The sequence below is a fragment of the Manis pentadactyla genome, chromosome 1 (genome assembly GCF_030020395.1).
Source record: "Manis pentadactyla isolate mManPen7 chromosome 1, mManPen7.hap1, whole genome shotgun sequence".
In the NCBI taxonomy this organism is placed as follows: domain Eukaryota; kingdom Metazoa; phylum Chordata; class Mammalia; order Pholidota; family Manidae; genus Manis; species Manis pentadactyla.
The window spans coordinates 137,780,912-137,801,142 of record NC_080019.1 but is presented as its reverse complement, the minus strand read 5'-3'; the positions used below and the strand labels follow the sequence as shown (position 1 = coordinate 137,801,142).

Sequence of the window (20,231 nt, the reverse complement as noted above, 5' to 3'; positions counted from 1 at the left end):
TGAAACAACAATTTCCACTAGTAATCAGGAGGGCACAGGATACAAGAGGAGAGAAAAGAAGCCTCCAAAACCTCCCGGGACCTCCACGGGGCTCACCTTAACCGTGAGCCCGGCTTCTGGCTCAGAAGTAAAGTGATGGTTGAGGCCTGGGTCCAAGGAGCCTCTCGGGAGGGGAAGAACAAGTACCGGCGGCCCGGGCCAGGGGCGCTTGTGGGGACTGGCAACGCTGCCCTTTTCCCATTCACTTTCCCTGGCCCGGAATCCGGCGAGCAACACAGCAGGGAGGCACCCGGGCGAGAGGCGGGCAGCTGCGCCCGGCGCCGCCCAGGACGCCCTGGGCAGCAAGAGCGAGAGCAGCGCGGCAAGAAGCGCCCGGCACTCAGGGCCGAGAGGGCAGCCGAGCGGGGCGAGACGTCGGCCCGGCCACCCGTGTCTGGCCCGCCTCCGCGGACACAAGGAGGCCGCCCCTCGGCCCAGCACTGGCACGGACGAGTGGGTAAGCACGGGGCCAACTCCACAACTTGCTTGCCCCGCCGCCGGGTCCCCCGACTTCTCGGGGATATTCGGACCCGGCAGGAGGGGCGGGCTTTCCCCAGAAACGATTCCTCCCCGCTGCCGAGCCCACCCCGCGGCGGGCCGCGCGTCCTCGCCGCCCCGACGCCCCCGCGGCCCTGCCGGCCAACGCCAACGCCGCCCCGGACCGTTTCCGGAGGCGCAGGCGGCCGCTTTCCGAGCCCCCGGCCGCGGCCGCCACTCACCCGAGGCCGCCGCGGCTCCGAACCGCAGGCTCCAGGCTCACTCCACGAAGGCGCCCCTCCGCCCCGGCCTCCCTCGGCGCCCCGGCTAGCTCCTGCCTCTGACCAGCAGCGCTGCCGAGCACAGCGGCGGACGCGAGGCCACCGGCGGGCGCGCGCGGGCGGGCGGGCGCGGGGCCGCGTCGTCCCTCCGCCTGGCCGCCGCCTCCTCCCGAGTTCGGGGCTCTGCTGCAATGTCTGCGAGGCTGACTTTGAGCGCCTCGCTCGCCGCCCGCCTGCAGCCGCGCTCCTCCCTCCGCCGCCGAGTCCGCCGCGGCCCAGTCCCTCCCCTCGCCGCTCCACGCCATTCAGCTCTTCAGCCAAGTTTCTTAACCCTTTTTTTCCCCTCCCTCCCATTGTCACCGCGCAGGCGGAAGCGGCTTGGGTCCCAGAAGCTCTCGGGAGCTGAGGAACCACCTTCGTTTTGTTGTTTTCCTCCTTGCACGCCATCCCGGTGGCCGGGCGGAGGCGGCGTCCGGGAGAGGTGGGTGCTTCACGAGCCCGAGCAGTTCTGGGCTCCCGGTTCTGCCCAACCGCCCCCGACCGCCGAAGGCGCCTGGACAGCTCCTCCCTCGAGCCCGAGGATTGTTTTCGTTACACAGGCCAAAGGCTCGCGTTTGGGGTACAGCCTGGGGCCCGGGACGCCCAGGGTACCCCCTTGGGGGCTGGCGCCTTAGGCGTCTCCCTCCTCCCATTTCACCCCACACACGCATCCCCTTGGCTCCCTCTCACCCACCCCGAACTTCTACCACCTTGTAATCTGTATGTCCTGCTTTAATCTTGGGGGGCACAGGCACTAACTCCAGATCACTTTGACTCCACGCCCAGCACGTAGTAGGCACCCAGGAATAAATGTGGAGTGACTCCAAGACAAACTGGGAAGGAGACCTCAGGAGTGCCCCGTTCAGCTCCTAGCACGGATGTAGAACCCAGGAGCAAGGCTTATCTTCAGCTGCTTTGTCACTGTGAAGTCTCCAGCGGAGTCTGTCAGCGAAATTTCACCATCCCTGGGAAGAATTTGACCCTACAGCTCGAGGCAAAAGGAACAGGGCTGCCACTTCTTCGGCATTTCTCCCCGCCTCAGTCTCCAAATGAGAAATAACAATTACATCACGAGGCCAGGGTGGCAGCGCTGTGGAACCTCTCGGTTCCCCGCAGCCTAATCTCGATGAACCCGCCTCTAAATTGGCACGGGGGTGGGGGGAGATGGATTGGTGAAGAGAGGAAGCAGGCAGAAGAGTCGTTCGAAACCATAATTTCCCCTTTCTCCTTGTATTTGGTGTTTTAAAATCTTATCCTCATTGCTCCCCAAACACCTAACTAGAACTATTAAAGCCCCTTCAACACCTCCCCAGATGTCAGATTTCTTTTTCACTCTAGCATCTATCATTTAGTAATTACGCATGAAAAAAATTACCAGGGGAAATGAGAGCCGTTGCTGAAATTGTTTTTGCTTTATACAAAGACGCTAAAAGTACAGTTTAGCCTCACCCTAAACTCCGAAATGGCATGTCTGTGTTAAAACACATTACACACAACAAATGAATGGATGAGGGACTCCATTCTTACATGTAGATTTTCATAACCTTAATGATTCGATAGCATTTGAAAATAGAGTTGCTAGTGCACTTAAAAAATAGCTATCCACGTCATAAAACAGTACTCTGTGCCTGTTTTGTAATGGCTGTATTGTGCTTTTAAAATTTCACCTAACCTTGAAAAATATGAATGAGGAAATACCTTCACAATTTTAGAAGTGAAAGCATATTTTCAAATTATTGCTTAATAAGTCCAGCACCTAGCACAGTACTGGGCACATGGAAGGAATATTTTGCTTAATGGTGATGGTGCATTTTAGAACAGTTACTTTACATCACTCCAGTGATGCAACTGTGCAATCTGTTGCCATCTTACATAGCTTAAACCTCATATGATAGCTTATTATTTGCATATACACAGTTGAAATTTGCTCAAGGCGACTTAGTAAAGTCTGCTGTTCAGTAGTGCATCAGTTATCCAGGGTTCATGCAAAGCAAAGTGAACTATTCCAATTAAGTGAAGATCAACATAATTGGAGCTCACCCTTTTAAGGAGTCAAACTTCTTTTTCAAAAAACTTTTAACTGTTATACAAAGATTTTCTAAAATGTGTTATGCATGTTTTTGTTTTCCTAAGATGTTTATTGGACTTCATTTGGCTTTTTCTTGAAACTTCAAGGTTAATTTTATTTAAAGTATTTATTGTAGTAAGTTGCAGTGGATTCAACAAACACATGGAGTTCCTATTCTTTATCAGGCTTCTTCCTAGGTGTTAGGGATGCGAACAGGAAAATTGTGAGCTATCAATGGCTGCACTGAAGGACTCCAGGATACTGTGACTTAGTGATTATCTTTGCCTTTTGTGTTTTCTCTTTCTCCCCATTCACTAACTGGCAATCTGTTGTCCTATTTCTCTGTTGCTAGAGTGCCTGTTTCTAGCAGTTTCCTTCTCTTCTGAATAGCAACTTCTAGTCTGGTGCAGACTGTGAATCCAGATAGCCTCACCTGTCACAATTCAGTCTAAAGTAAACCTAAATAGGCCCCTTGTAAGGGACTGATGTGCTCACCACAGAGTAAGATATATAAACCTTAGTGCATGGACTCTAGGGCAGATAAATGAATTACTTAAATGTTGCTTTGTAAAGCATTCTTTTTGCTTCTCACTGGATTTTGGGTCACTGAGGTTGGTAGATAAACAACCTGGTAATAAGTGAGATTACACAGTTAACCCAACAAGCCGAGTATTGGTTCTGCCCTCCAACTCTAGTGTTAAAAAGGCCACTGCCACATGTTAGATGGCTTAACAAAGCTACTCACCTCTTATTATTATTAATCTGCCTTCTTAACCCCACAGAAATCCAGTTATTGAAATCCAGAACTCTTTTTAGCAGTGTATTAGTGTTAATTGCACACCTTTAGTGGAATACATTTTTACTTAATCATGCTAATTGTGTTGGGGTTATTTTATTGTTCCTTGTTTTTGAAAAATCAATACCTGAATTTCCTGTCTAAGGGAGTCATTGCAAGGATACTGGGCGTATATGTAACATGAGAATGTCTATTCAATAATTTGTATTTTGAAGACAACTCTCATTTTAACCAACTGTGATGTGAAAAAGATGTCCTTTAGTTTATATACTAAACACAGAAGTATTTTTATAAACCTAGGGTTCCTATGGCATCAGATACTTATAGTTCAGGCTCAATATATTTATCCATGAAAAAGACATAGTCTGGGAAAGGTAATTTTATTATTTATTCCCTGAATTTCTCCCATTGTAGCATTTTTCACGCCATTTTGTGACTGGGTATTTCCTTGTCTGTATTCCACCACTTACCCCTATGCTCAGCAAACAGTAAGCGTTAGTAGTTACTGGTCAAGACACTATCATAGCCTAGAGGACAAAGTTTTTATTTCTAAGTGGGGTATGGGTGTGGGATGACAGAGTTTGGAGAAGATTTTTACAGAGCATATAATGCCTCAGCTGACTATTAAAAAGTAAGAAGAATTCCAAGTAGGCAAAGTGTGAAAGGGGTTCTCTGGAGAGGAAAAGACTATTTAACAGTAGAGATGTGTGAAGAAAACAAAAATATACATTGAGAAGTATTGAACCCACATTATATGCTATGAACTAGTGACTCATGAACTATGACAACTTGACAAAAATATATACACAGATAGAACTTGGTGTAAGTTGTACTGTTAGAGTACCTTAGCCTCTAGAGAAGCACTGTCTAATGAAAACATAGAAAGTGAACACAAATGTAAGCTATATATGTACTTTTCAATTTTCTAGTAGCTACATTAAAAAGCACAAAGGAACAGGTAGAATTAAATTTTAATAATATACTGAATCCAATATATCAATCAAAATATCATTTCAATGCATGGACAACATAAAAATTATTCATTAGATATTTTCTTTTATTCACACTAGTTTTCAAAAGCTAATGTAGCTTTTACACTGATAGCACATCTCAACTTGGACCAGTCTAATTCAAGTGCTCAATAACCGCATGGGGCTAATGGCTGCCAAATTGGACAGCGCAGCTCTAAAGGACCAATGAAATCTTTAATAATATAGTTAAAGGAAATTTTCTTAAGCTGAAAATTTAATCTCGTTAATCCAAGATTTTATTTGTGTTGATTACTCATGTTTATCTATATTGTGTTGTAAAAACAACTTTCTTGTGTCTAGACTATTATGCCAATTAGAAAATCAGAAAAGTTTACATTTTACTTACTGTGTCTTCATTAACCAAACTGTAGTTACGACTACTCCTATTCCTGTTAACTCCAGTGGTGGACTGTAAATATAAACTGGCTTTATGGCAGACATAAAACACTATAAATTTGGGGTTGAATAAGCTTTAAAAAAAAAGTATTTCCTAGAACACCGAACTACCTCTATGCTAGTTACTGCCAAGCATCTTCCTGGCTGTAGAAGCCCAGAATTTTGTTCTTCAAGTCTTCATGCCCACTTACTTATGGACTGTAAAATACCCCCAGCCTTTGTTGGAGGCAGTCACATGCCTGAAGCTACAGCAGTAAGGATGTGCTGCAGAGCCAAGTACTGAGAAGAGTCTGAAGAGCTAAAATGAAGATGTTTAGACATCCTGTCTTCAGGTTACTCTGCAGCTTTCCCTAATGAGATTGGAGCCCTTTTATTTTCAGTGGGGGTTGGGTGCCAAGGACTGGAAAAACCAGGGTACTCAATTTCTACACTAAAATGAATCCTCAAAACTGGATCTTAAGGAAAGAAGTCTGAAAATAACTGTGTACAAACAGCTGAAAGTATGCAAGAAAAAGACAGATACTTCAGTGAAATGTGCATGGGGATTATGCCTTCTCATTCCCCAAATAAGAGAAGTCTAGAAGGAATCCAAAAATCAAAGAAATCTCAATGAATCTAAGGAAAATCTGTCAGTTTTGATGATGTGTCAAGTTAACATGTCTAAATGATTGAAAATAAATACTGCACAGAATCCTATCCTTTTATAGGCTAAAAATGGGTTATATAGATCTCATTAAGCAATCTTGTCATAAATGAATACAAAATTTATTTTTGGTCTTTCACAAACATCCACTTAATAAATCAACTGGATAAGACATAATCCTATTAATTTTTAGAGATTTATTCAAATAACCTTTAACTTAAGTGAAGTACATATCTGTTCTCCCAAATTATTCGGGGATCTTAGGGATAAAACTACAAAGAAAACATGACATATGTTTACCATTTGTGCAATTGTTTGACCCTTGAAAAAATTGACAGACTGACATATTTGTTTTAGATTTGTTTAAGAAACATAAAATTCTTAATATAGTTTATTTACCTTTTCTTATAACTGAACTAAAACTACCTTCAGCCTCAAACACACGCACACGCACACACACACACCTCTTAGATTTTATATAATTCAATGAAGAAAGAATGGTTTTTCAATAAAGGTGCTGGGACAACTGGATATCCACATGGAAGAAATAAAGAATTGGATAAGAAAGGGTCAAATACACAAATATGAACACCATACACAAAAATTAACTCAAAATGGATCATAGATCTAAATGTAAGAACAAAACTACAAAACACTTAGAAGGAAATATAGCAATAAATCTTCATTGCCTTGGTTAGGCAAAGCCTTCTTAGATATAACACCAAAAGCATAGGGGCAAAAAGGAAAATAGATATATTGGACTTAAAATCTTGTGTGCTTCAATGGAGACTATCAAGAAAATGAAAAAAAAAACCCACAAGATGGGAAAAAAATTGCAGATTATATATCTAATAAGAGACTTGTATCTAAAATATATAAATAACACTTAAAACTCAATAATGAAAAGACTACTACCCAATTTTTAAAATGAGCAAAGAATCTAAATAGACATTTTTCTAAAGAAGATAAACATTAAACACATGGGAAGATGCTCCATACAGTTAGCCATCAGGGAAATCAAAGTAAAAACATGATATGATATCACTTCACACTCACTAGGAATAGCTATAATTAAAAAAAAAAAAGAACAAGTGTTGGCGAGGATGCATAATAATTGGAACTTTCATACAGTGCTGGTGAAAATTTAAAATGTTGCAGCCACTTTGGAAGAAAGTCTGGCAGTTCCTCAAAAGGTTAAGCATAGAGTTACCATATGACCCAGAAATTCTACTCCTAAGTATATACCCTAGAGAAATGAAAGCTCTATCTCCACACAGAAATTTTTGCATTATTGTTCACAATAGTAATATTGTTCATAAATCAAAAAAGGGAAATAATTCAAATATACATCAACTGATGAATGAATAAACAAATGTGGGATATCCTTATAATGAAATACTACTCAGCAATAAAAAGGAGATGAACTACTGATACATGCTACAACATGAATGAATTTGAGAAGATTATGCTGAATAAATGAATCCAGTCACAAGGGACCATATATTATATGATTCCGTTAGTATGAAATGTCCATAAAATGCAAATCTATAGAGACAGAAGGTAAAGCAGTGATCACCGAGGGTTGGGGTAAGGTTTGGGAAGAAATGACGACTGACTACTAATGGTATAAGATTTTTTTTGGAGTGATTAAAGTGTCCTAAAATTGACTGTGGTGATATTTGCACAGTTCTGTGGAGATACTAGAAACCATTGAATTGTACGCTTTCAAATAGGTGAATTGTATGGTATGTGAATAACATATAAATAAAATATTTTTAAGAAAACTAAAATAAACACTAAAGAAACTTCCTATCTTCTCATTTTTTTAAGGAAAGCCAAAACTGCTGACATGCATCAGAAAACAAAGTCTGTAAATATTTAAAAAGTGCTACAATTCAAAACTATTCTTCCCTTGATATTATTTGTCAAAAGTCAGTATATATATCTGAAAACCAGAGAACTGCATGTTGGAAATTAACTTCAGCTGTTTTATGATTCTTATATCACATAGTACAGTAAGGGCGAAAGACAGTTTTATCAAGAGTCAGTAATTTAATGTACACCATACTAAGAGGGTGTGTGTGTGTGTGTGTGTGTGTGTGTGTGTGTTCTTTCTGCAATGCCAATGTGGAATTCCAGGGGTGACCTTGGAAGAGAATCCTGGACAAATAGCATATACCACTCACGTTCCACAAAGCCAGCTTTTACCAGATACATAACTCAGTAATTTATAACCGTAACTATTCCTACAAAGCTAAATGATTACTCCTGTTGGGTAATTCAGTGCAATGTATTTCCCAAAAGCCAGCTACCTAATAAGTCTGATTCCAATTTGCATCAACTAGTAACTACATTTGGCTATCAACTAGTAACTACATTTGGCTACTAGTAACAGAGACAATAAATAACAATGACTTACCCAAGTTAGAATTTTATTTTTCTCCAATGTAAGAAAAGTCCACAAGTGCTTTTCTGGAGCTGGCTTGATGATGTCATCTTCATTAGGCACCCTGATTGTTTTTATTTTGTTATTGTTAACTCTTGGCTTTCATCCTAAAGATTGCCTCATGATGTCAATCATCCCCTGGAGATCCAACCATCAAGTTTGCATTCTAGGCAGGAAGAATATGGGTGGCATACCACCTTTTTAAGTTTTCCTGAAATGACTGTCCAACAACTCCTGCTAACACTCACTGGATGTATCCAGAAGGAGTATGGAGTGTAGAGTATTTTAGCTAAAAACAACACTCAAATAAAATAAAAATTTTGCTTGTAAAGAAGATGAGACTTAATATTGAGTGGGTATGTTAGTTATTCATGCTGCATAACATATCACCAAAGAAATGGCAGTTTAAAACAAGAAACACTATTATTCCATAGTTTCTAGTAGATAAAAAATTAAGGAACATGTTAGCTAGGTTGTTTTGAAATAAGGTCTCTCACAGGGTTGCAATCACAATATTGGCAGGGTCTGCAGTCATCTGAAGGTTTGCTTGGAACTGAAAGATCCAATTTCAAGAACGTTCCCTCACAAGGCTGTTGGCAGTAGGCCTTAGGTCTTGCCATCTGAGGCTCTCCACAGCTGCTTGAGGATCCTGACAATGTGGTTACTGACTACCCCCCCCCACCAAGTGAGCTATCAAAGAGAAAGTAATGATGGAGTCACAGTGTGCATTATGAGTTGGTCTGATGCACACAGGATACTTCCCCTCCATCCTACTAATTAGAAGTAAGCCACTAAGTAAATTCCATTCTTAAGGGGAAATTCATCTTGAAGAAAGGATATCAGATAATCTGTGGACATAGTTTAAAACCACCACAGTAGGTGATTAGCATTTTCTGTCATGATCTGCCCTTTTGGTTTTCAAAATCAACATGCACACCTTTGTTGTCATACATAGAATGGTTTCCCTGCCTCTCCAAGGGATCAAGACGTAAGTCTCTTCCTATTTCTGCATCAAATGTACTGCCTAAGATTTCTGGATGACATGCCATTCTCTCCCCTTCTCCAGATGGGGCTCCCAGTAGTCTGGCAACTAGGATACTAAAGACACATTTTCAGCCATCAGCACATTTAAGTTTTCAATGGTGGAGAAGTCTGTCCTTTTGGAAAGGGAGAATGAGAAACATTAGTCACTACTCCATGGTAATCTCAAAACCCACTGAGCAGGAACAGCCCGAAATCCCTGCCCTAACCACTGCAGGAAGCTCCTTGGTTGGCCAACCTGGCAGCTCTTGAATTTTTCTCTTGAATATTTTCCTTCATGCTTTGTCCTCTGTTCCCCCTGGATCTGCCCCTCGGAGGTTCATCTGTGTTGATTTTCCTTAACAAATATATCAGAGGAGGGCACATGGGAGGATGCCTTCTTGGAGACCTCATGAATTTTGAAATATTGGGGCACAGGGATTATTCTAAAGTTTTAACAATCACAGACTGCTGCAGACTAAGTTTGAATTACTGTGGAAATATAATTCCTTCAAACATTTCAGCAGACTGAATTTGTTTCCATTCTGTTCCATGTACAAACCACCAAAGCCAAAGTCTTGCCCCGACATGATTTTTGAGCCCAAAGAGTCTCATCTTTTATTTACTGGGCTCTGTGCTCTGCCCATCCTTCTGGATAAATTAATGGTAGCTGCCTTGAGATCACCTGAAATAATAGGCTTAGATGGGGAAGAAATACAATTTATCACCTGCTAGTAATATCACTGCCGCTTTATGACAAAGCAAGAGTCTTACCTCCTGCTAAGACTGTAATTTCATGCCCACAGCTTAAAACTTACTCAAGTTCAGGTACAGAAGCAAGTAACTTTCTTAAAATGGCAAAGTCCAAATCACTGGGCTCTCCATCAGTGTCATTAGCAGGTATGGGCAGAGAATGCCTCACTTAGTAAATCTTTGCTTCTTTCCACTTCTGTTTCCAGGAGGTTTGGTTCCAGTCTGAATTCATCTAATCCAGAAGATTTTTCTAAAGATATGAATTATCACCAACACTATGAATTTGTTTTGCTATTTATCTTAACATTATAGCCTCAATCAGCAAATAGCCTGCTTTTTAAGGTAAGCAAGTGATAGTTAAACCAAATATTTGGCTAACACATTGAAACTAGACCCTCACCACTTGCTACCCAACCCCTTCTACTAAATCAGTGTTAACCTGAACTTTCCAGAATCTCATTTCTGGTACCAATTACTACCTAGACCATAGTTCTTAGTTTCAGAAACAAAATAAACTCTTGCTAGTTCAAGCAGAAAAGGGTTTAACATAATATAATAAAAAATTTACAATGGTTTTTCTAGGACCCAGAAACCAACATTGGATGATTCGCAGGAGAAATGTCCAGCTGTACAATGAGACAGGCAAGAGGAAAGTCCACCTACCATCTGTCAGTTAGAACTAACGAAGATATGGACTAAGTACTAGAGCCTCCACTATAACTCCTCTATAGAAAAACTTACCACTCAACCACCTTACTTACCAAAACAGCCCCTAGATTCTGCCTCTCACTGTTCATACCCACCTTCCATGTCTTATCTAGGGGCTTCTGGTTGGCAGAATCCAGTTTGCATGCAACCTCTAGCTTCATTCAAGTCTGAGAGATGTATATAACTTTCAGCTTTCCAGTCTCTAATAAGTAAGAAAGCATGCAAGAGAAAGATTAGAGTGGTGTTTAGTATGTCATTCTGTAGTATTGCCCCAGTGGTCAAAGGTTTGTTTCTGGTAGAGAGCAAGACCCAAAGTTTCTGAAGCACATAAACTATTTTAGATTGTAAAATCAACAGTAATTCATCCAAGGATCATTACATTTGGGTAAATTTTTTATTAATCATAATTACATTGTATTCTAGTTGTTGGAAAGTTGGTCCAGTGTTAACTAGTATATCATATCTTGATCTTGATGGGGTACAAAAAAATGTCCTTACTTTGGATAGGGCATCTTTGGTTTTAAGGAAGAGATACTGTGCCAATTAACTTGAGAAAAAAGAACTTCTAAATTATAAGACACATGAAATCTGAGAAAGTGCTATCTCACTAGCCCCCAGGAGACCCTATACCTTTATTCCTTGTTCTCCATCAATAATGTGCCTTTATTCTTCACTTCTTTGGACTGTTTACTAGTCCAGTTCTCCAAGGAGAAAATTTGATTTGACTATTGGCCAACCAGTGGACTACTTCTTTTACAATCGTGTATCCACCCCTGGTCTAATTAGCCATATGCATGAGTGGAGGTGAGGGAAAGTTCATTTAGTACAAAGGATTGACATTCCCAAGCCTGTGAATAGGGCTAGTAAAACTAGAAGGGTAAGATGGGTGTGGTAGATCAATAAACTAATGTTTCTAGTACAGTCATTATCTTTACATCACATAAATTAACACTTGTAATATTGTAACAGCATCATTAATCTTATTTACAAACTGTCTGCCTGCAAATTAATGCCTGTGTTTCTTATATACAAAATACATTAAACATATTCATTCTTTCACCAATTATTTATTGATTGCCTAGTAAGTACTCTGTGGTGCACTATATCAAATTCTCTTGATATCAGATGAACAAACCATGGTTACTTGCTATGTGATACCCATAGGAGGAGACAGCTAATGTTTAGTTTGATTTATTCTTTAATAAAGACATAGTGAGGATGAGTGTTTTGGGGGAAGGAGGCTTTGGTTCATATTTGGGGGTTCAAGGAAAGGCTTTGTCCTTTGAGGAAGGGATTATTGAACTAGATCATAAGTGATTTACCACCATGCTTTGTTTCTTAAGGTGATCACTGATTAGCTTTTATAAGTGCTACTTACTAAAACATCTCATCACCATATGATATTTTGCAGGTGCTATTACCTTTCCAGGAAGCTTCGGTGATTCATATATTGTCAGTGTGTCAATAGGTAGGGTTAAATGGTATTTACCAATTGGAAACAGATTCAGATTCCTCCCATAGGGTAACATTTGTTTTTCTAAGAGCCAGATGGCTTGTATATGTATCAAAACTTTTTAGGTCCCTTAGTAGCAGTGGTTGTTGTCATTTCCATGATCTTTTCTTTGGTCTCAAGACCAGCCTTAAACAATATTGTGAAATGTAACAACCTTACCTTTGGTACCAATACATGTCCTTTTTCTAACTGGCTTTTAGTACAACTTTGTAATAAAATTGTATATTTATGCACCAATTTTATTTCCAACAGACCATCAATTGTTTCATGTACTGCTAAGAAGGAAGATTGCAATCAAATAATGACAGATGCTTTTTTATCACATAGAATTTTAATTTTATACTTACTGGAAAAACCCTTTTAAGCTTACTTGTACATGAATTTTAAAAATCTTTTATCACTCTTATGTATAAATAAAAGGACAATATAAGTGAAATACCTTCTTTAAGGTATTGCTAAAAGGTTTCTCATTGAATCTGTCTTCCAAGAATCACTTTTTGACTCAATCATTGATGCCCATGTTTTGTTTTGTTTTAAAACACAATTTAATATTTTGTGCCATCAAGAAGCATTGGTGATACAGCATTTCTTAAAATAATACTCTACTACTATCTCTGGGACTATTTTCCCAAGATTCTGGGCTCCATTGAAATTGTTTTGATGTAGATGCACTGGCAAATGACATTCACAGATAGCAACTGTAAGACACACTCCTATTTTAGAGATGTTAAAACATCAAACACTGAATCAGTGGTATGGACATAGAATCAAAGACACATTAAATTACTTGATAACTCCTATAGTGTTCTTACATACATTGTGCCTGGCATATCATCATAATAAGTCAGGGAGTCATTGATTCTCACTTTACAAGTGAACTACTGGATGCTCCCTAAAGAACTAACTTGCCCCAATGACACAAATCTTATAAGGAGTACAGTTGGTACTCCAGTAAAACTGGGGTATTTCATTTAAATCCAAGTATCTTTCTACCAATTCATGCTACTTCTCATCATTCTTCTTGGGTATTCACAGCCCTACACTGTGAATCTCAGCCTCCTACTTAGCATTTATCCTCAACCACTGAAAAATTGAATCAAACAGTTTACAAACTACGCTCTACAAATATATTGATGCTCTAAGATTTTTTGCTTTTCAAAATCAAATAATGGTTATCTATTCCCAATTTTCAAGGAAAAATAATCAACTATCACATAGTTTTCCAAATAAAAAATTTTCTCATATTTTTTATTTAAGTCTAGTTTCTGCTACCATTTGACCATATTAGAATCTTGTTCCATGTGGTACTGAATTTATATAAAACATATAGTCATTTTTAATTTACTGCAGCAACATTTCAGGGTATTATGAAAACAGCTTTGCCATAGTGCTTCATTTCTTGAAAAATACTAAAAACTTTTATTTCATTCATTCTTCTAGAGGCCTGTTTTTATCCAGACAGATATACCATGGCTCAGGTAATCCCTGCTAAAAAGTTGGCTAATTCATGTGTTGGACCTCAGAAGGATCTTAGAAAATTCACAAGGGGTGAATTGAAGAGTGGGAATTTGAGATATTCAATAGGCCCAAATGAAGAGGCTAGTTTTGGCTAGTCAGTCTTTCAAATTTCTTCAATTACAGAATGTGAGCAACACATTCAATTTTAGGATAGCCCTACCTATGATCAACACTTTTTTCCAGTCCATTTTGGAGGAGGTAGCTCAATTCTGCATCAAAGAATCAAATTTACATGTTTTTCTATTCAGGAAGAAGCTGATGTACTTAATTAATTTTTCTGGGAAGCCAGACTGACTTTCACTACTTCAACACCTTGTATGTTTAAAGTATGTGTAATTTAATCCTGTTTGAATGATATGTGAAGGAGAACTGACATAAAATAGCAAGAAATCTCTCAAGTGAACTGAGCTATATAATTTGAGCATAAGCTCAATCACCTTTAAAAGAACTTGAAATGTATTTGATGGTGGGAGAAATTTTAGTATAGGTTTGAAAACTATCAAACCACATCTGTTTGTCTTCTCCATTTTGATTAAAACATGCTCACAGGGAAAATAGTGGTTTGTCACTTAAGTCATACACTAATGAAACATTTGCTAAAATAATCTATTTAATTTGGACAACATTTGGCAATAAAGTGCACTCATTGGACCATTTGCTGGTATTCTGATCCTTCAGAGTTAACTGGGCACAGCTAAGTCTAATCTGGTAATGGGCACTTTGTTAAAACCTGGGCATATGCATTTCTCACGCTCTGTTGTGTTCTACTCTGGTGAAGAGAGATAAGAAATGTTATTGTGATGGCTTTAAAGGTTTTTCATTGACATAGCTAACTAAATACCATGAGGCTGCTCTGTCTCATTTAGTCATGTCTTGTTTTTATACGTCTTATGGATCAAAGGCACCATGATTATATGGCTCAGGTGAGTAATGAAGGTTAGCAATATTAGTTAAGTCATCACAAAAAAAGAGTTGGTAATTAATGTTCAAATACTGTGTATATGCTTTTTGAATTAGCATATGGTAGTTAAAATGAAAACATAATACTTCTGCCATGTGAAACAAAATAAATCCAGAAGCTCATACCAGTAAGAAATAGAAATAACTCATTTTGTCACTATATACTATTAGTTTATAAAAATTACACTACTTGTTTTGGAATTCAAAATTGTTCCTGTTTCTAAACTGCTGTGTTAAATTTTATAAAAGTATGTGTATATGTATATATATGTATACATACAGCATCCCCAAACACGCGTATTACAATGGACTTTGTGTGAACCTCTACCTTTGTGTTACAGTAAGCAAGTAAGCAGTGGACAAGAACAAATCAAAAAAGCTATCCTTTGAGCATCTTCTGACATCCTCCAAATACAGAAGCATCACATGTGTACTTGGAAGAACTGATCTGGACATGCCCTTCAAGAAGATATAAGAAGGTAGATCATCATGTTTGAAAGCTTTCATTGGTTTTGGGTTTTGTACTATTAAAAGAAAAGCAAAAAGATGACCTTCTTAGAAACTTCTGTCATTATTTTAGCTTGAGATGGCCTTCTTTTTTAATTTTTTTTGTCTATCAAAAGATAGAGTCAGCTCAAATACCATTCTCTACATAAAACTTTTCTTTTTCTAGGTTTTTTATACTTCTTAGTTAGTATTTACTTCATCCAGGCTTGAATACAGCTGGATTTCCCCTGTTAGACTCCAAGTTCTTGGAAGGCAGGGACCCTATAAAGTATGGGAGCAGCTGAAGGCAGTGTCAGTCGGGATGGCGTTTGAGGGGGTGTAATAGAGACACACGGCAGGGATGGCTAGTGCTGAGGCAAAGGTAAAGTTGCCAGCAGCAATAACAGTGGCAGGGGCTGAAGAAGCAGAGAATACGTAATAGAAGGAGAGCCAGAGGAGATCAGTGAGGCTGGCCTCAGGTCTGTCTGTTAGAGCAGACTCAGAAGCTGGAATACTTTCCTATGCCTCCTACCACATCATTGCTACCACCTAGAATTAAATGTTTGATGATAGCATCTAATTTTTTTTTTAACCATAGAGGTGTCACCTAACACTGTTTCTCTGGATGAATCCTTTCCATCTATAACCCTAGATGCCAGAAACACAGTTTTTCAAGAATCTTCTTAGTTGAGTGTCAGGGACTGGAACAGATTGGTATCAGACTATTAAAATGTCAGAGATGATCCCTGCATACCAGTGAATTGTTAATAGACTCTTTCTTTCTTCTTGGACAAGGATTCCCAGGGATTAGCACAGTGTCTGAGCCATATTTAGACCTCAATAAATATTTGTTAAGTGATTAATAATAAATAATATTTATTTGGAGCTTATATATGTCAGACATGGTACAAAAATACTTTACAGTATTGTGTCACTTAATAGTAGTTACCATTATTCCTATTTTACAGATGAGTAAATTGGAATTTGAGAGATTAAATAACTTGTACAAAGTTACACAGCTAGTAAGTGGCAAAATTGGGATTTGAACCAAAGAAACCTACATCTGATATGTTACACTACCTCCCAATACCGAAAGCATGCAAGAATGAGTGACTGATTGTTCTACACTTGCATAAGAGACATTCTCTGGGTTAATGGTGCTCCAAGAGTACAAAATTGCTTAATGCAAGGGCAAAGGCTTGGGGCACCATCTCTTATAAAGAGTTAGTTTATGAAACTCTAACTAATTTTTGCTTATTTTCTACTTGAAATTGGATGGAATTCTCCATCAAATTTTCCAACTTTATTTTTAAATTTAACACATCTACATGATAAAAAGAAACTTAAGATGACAACTACTTCAGCAAAGAATGATGATCAAAAAACCAGATGCTACATATTTTCAGCTGCAGAAATATCACTGGAAGCCAGCTGTATCTTCTAAAATTTCATGATGTCATCATGGCTTCAGGATCTATTTAGGTGGTTCATAATCTTATTAGCTTATCTCTGCTTCCAGTCATGCACTAGACTTTAATTGCATAGGTATGTTCATAACATTGTTAGAATTAGAGTTCTGGTTTCATATTTTATGCAAGCATCTTACTGGATAGTGCACAAAAACTTGCTACCTACCATAATACCTAGTGACACACTGCAAATTGATGTCATTGTTCCATTTTTCTGAAGAGGTCATCGCTTCCTGGCATCAAGCTATCACATAAGTGACTCAGAGTTTTTGATCTTGTTCAAGTTTTCCCAAAAGTTCAGGTCTAGGATGATGATTTCAAAGTGTGATGGAAGCAAAAATGTTTCAGTTCATCAGGTTTCAATGTCACGGTGAAATTCACCATGTTTTCCAGGCATCAGTTATACTGCCAGGTTCAGAGAGATTTCAATTATGTTAGGGATGGAAAGAATTTTACATTTCCCACACCTCTACTCTGAATTTCACTCTCCCATCTCTTTGCCTCCAATTTTATTTACTGTTTATTCAGCCTCAAATTTACAACCTTAGAAAAGGAAACAAACTACAATCTTTCACAGTCACTATTCCCCTTTACAGAATTTTAGATAATACAGTGTCAGATATTTTCTCAGAGATCCTGCACTGGGGTCTGCTACTTTCTAAATTTATAAAAGTAAAACCACTATCAATTATTGCCCAGTAGAAGGGCCTTCTCCTCATGGCCCCACCAGAACTGGGTTAAGTTTTCTTAAGGAATGAATGGCAAGTTATCTTCATAACACAGGACTCCTCCCTGTATCTACTGGTTAGTTAGACAAAAATGAGACCACATTTCTTTCCGTCAGTGCCCTACGTGAATAAACCTATCATTTATATTCTCTTCTGTACAATGAAAACTCAATCTAAACTGTTGTAAGGGGATGAGGGTGAGCTTATGTAATTGTTAAGTTCAGGTTAGGGATGGACTTATCTGGCGCTGGTTTAGTCAAGAGCTCAAACAATGTCCTGCAGGTCTTGACTATTCTCATTCAGTTTTCTTGGCAGGACATAGCTCTCCACCCTCAGAGTATTAGCTTCAATCACAGAAACAAGATGGTGGAAACATCTCTTGACTTTAAATCCCCCAAATTCCTAGTCAAATAGAAAGGGACAACTTTGATTCCTCAAAGGATAACATAAATTTTCAAAATTAGTTTGATTGGATTTGATTGGCCTGACTTGGACCTGGGATCGCTGGGAACCAATTACTGCTGTTAGAAAAATGTGATGCTTTGATTGGCCAGTCCTGGATCATGTGCCATCTCTGGAGTCAAGGGAGCATTTTCTCACTAGGGACATAAGAACTGAAACTTATGATCCTTAAATAGATAAATCGGAAATAATTATCAGAATAGGATGAATGGATATGGGGCACCTACTTAGCCATATGCATCTACTAGAGTGCCCTTTCAGTTAGCCATTTTACTCCTTTTCATCTTTGGATATTTTCCATTTCTTTCTTATCCCAGTTCTTTTGGCAAGCACACTAAATACTCTCTGTTTTCCTTGAAACTGCTTCTGAGCAGTCATCTTACATCTGGCCTTTCTATATTCATCCTTGGGCCATGCCCACACAATTTTACTTTGTCCTTTTAATGTATTATTAAATTTTGTAATTGTTGTTTTCTTAGGTTACTGTCCTGAAACATCCTATTTCAACAACTGCTACTGCATTTATTTCTGCACTTTAAATTGCCTAGATTTAGGGACAAATGTTGGAATGTTGCATGAGTGGCCAACATTGAAATAGTCTTTTATGCAAATAATATTTTTTTGGTAGTAGACAAGATAAACCAGTGCTTAGTGGTAAGCAGAGTTCATAGATGTGAAAGAATTAAGAATGAAAAGAAAAAATAAGTTAAAATTATTGAAACATCTCATTTTAATCACAAAACTCAACCTTTTCCTCATAAAGCCTTTTTATATGTGCAATTAACAATAACAAATAAATTTATTAGAGTTTTGCCTCCCCTTTATAACCATGCCTACTGGAGCATGGTTAATGAGAAGGAAAATGATTAAGAGGCAGGTGGCCGAGGAGCTAAGGATGTGAACCAAGGAGTCTAGATAATGCACGAGCTCTTGTGAGTGCTAAATAATTGATATCTGGGTGTAGACAGTATACAAACAGGACACTGATACACAGAGCAGAATACTGTTGTTACTAATGTCTCAGTTTACCAGCTACCATTCACCAAAAATGATTTTATGTTCTATTCTTACAATGATACAGTTCATGCTTTTGAACCAGCATATTCTAAAATGAATTTTCCTGGAGGACATTGGATATAGCTTTCTCATTTGGTAAAAGAGCCATTGCATGATAATAGAATGGATACTAATGTCATATGTTTACTTCAATAGAACCACAATATATGACTTACTAGTAGAATGCAATTTTTAAAGCTGATAATTTTGCATAAGGAACTGCATTAAAAAAAATAGACAAAGTATACAAGGAAACTCAGTTTTTTTCTGTCCCTCAGTTATCCAGTTCTTCTCTACAGGAAAACACACTATTAGCAGATTTTTGTGTATTTTGCTCCAGACAATCTAAGTATTTGCAAACATAATAATCTCTACAACATAAATTTATTATTATATATGTATTTATAAGCACATTATTATGTACCTTACTTTTTCACTTATTAATATACATTTAAAATTTTCTAATGGTTAAATTACAAACAAAGGTGTTGGAAACCCTAATATGAATTAATTTGGAAAAACAGTATTATAACTACTATGACAGTAGGCATTAAATAATTAAACCAAAACACACCCTTGACCAGCAAACACATGGAAAAAAATGCAAAATAAAAATCAAATGAGAAAATAATTTTTACCTATTGAATAAGTAAATAATAAGAACAATAAAATCTAGTAATAATAAAACCTATAATACCTATAGTTAATTGCTGAAGCCAAAACCCGGAAATGTTTTTTGATTTGTTTCTCTACTCATCCATGTTAATCTTTCACTAAGGCCTGCTTTGTCATCCTCTAAAATGCACATATTAAATCTCTTCAGAGGATATAGCTAAGTTGCAACCAGATTCTTGATCCACAGAATCTGTAAGATAATGTTTGTTGTTTTAAACCACTGTGGTTTGGGGCAGTTTGTTACATGTTGATGTAACATCTAATAGCACCAATATAATTGTACAGATGGAACCAATACACATCTAATAGTATGTTTTTTTTAATAGTCATGGTACTTGTTAAGCTTTGTAAGTGACCATTGTGATATTTGTATTGATCATGATATTTATTTAATGTTCATTCACCTCCTCCATTTAAGCCTAATACCCAAAAGAGCAAGGTCCTTGTACATTTGGTCCCCAAAGTATCTGTAGCATTTATCATAGTTCATGATATTCATTTGTTGAATAAAAGAATTAATAAATGAATTGATATTCCATAGGTGCTGCTGAAGACTTAGTGTCAGCTGGTATAAGCTTGTCTTCTGCAGGCAACTTTATCACTTTGCAAGGACTTAACTATGCAGACTCTTTGACCCAGCAATGCTATTGTTAGGAACTTATCCTAG

General features: G+C 38.4%; 2 protein-coding genes across 4 annotated transcripts in view; one reads left to right on the top strand and one right to left on the bottom strand.

Moving 5' to 3' along the window:
- Window positions 1-893, bottom strand: part of NRIP1 (nuclear receptor interacting protein 1) — a 91,564-nt gene extending 90,671 nt beyond the window's left edge. Inside the window, exon 1 of the mRNA XM_057501722.1 lies at window positions 759-893. The gene's annotated coding sequence lies outside the window, so the exon portion shown is untranslated. The remainder of the gene's footprint in view (window positions 1-758) is intronic.
- LOC118910386 (collagen alpha-1(III) chain-like) lies at window positions 136-18,168 on the top strand. 3 transcript variants are annotated; one of them, XM_057501732.1, is made up of 3 exons: window positions 136-496; window positions 1,165-1,278; window positions 1,623-2,143. In XM_057501732.1, exons 1-3 carry the CDS (start codon window positions 136-138, stop codon window positions 1,655-1,657), a joined length of 510 nt encoding a protein of 169 aa, XP_057357715.1. In that variant the 3' UTR covers window positions 1,658-2,143. The 3 variants fall into 3 exon arrangements, 2 of the variants coding, with proteins under 2 accessions (XP_057357715.1, XP_036737370.2); XR_008997471.1 differs by lacking the exons at window positions 1,165-1,278; window positions 1,623-2,143 and adding exons at window positions 10,196-10,331; window positions 15,030-18,168 and having other exon boundaries at window positions 359-496; XM_036881475.2 differs by having other exon boundaries at window positions 1,165-2,143.
- The last annotated feature ends 2,063 nt before the right edge of the window (window positions 18,169-20,231 follow it).

Coding starts and splice junctions, on each gene's coding strand:
- LOC118910386 (XM_036881475.2), top strand. CDS start 136: ATGGTTGAGGCCTGGGTCCAAGGAGCCTCTCGGGAGGGGAAGAACAAG. Junction 497..1,164: donor GCACTGGCACGGACGAGTGG/GTAAGCACGGGG, acceptor GTCACCGCGCAG/GCGGAAGCGGCTTGGGTCCC.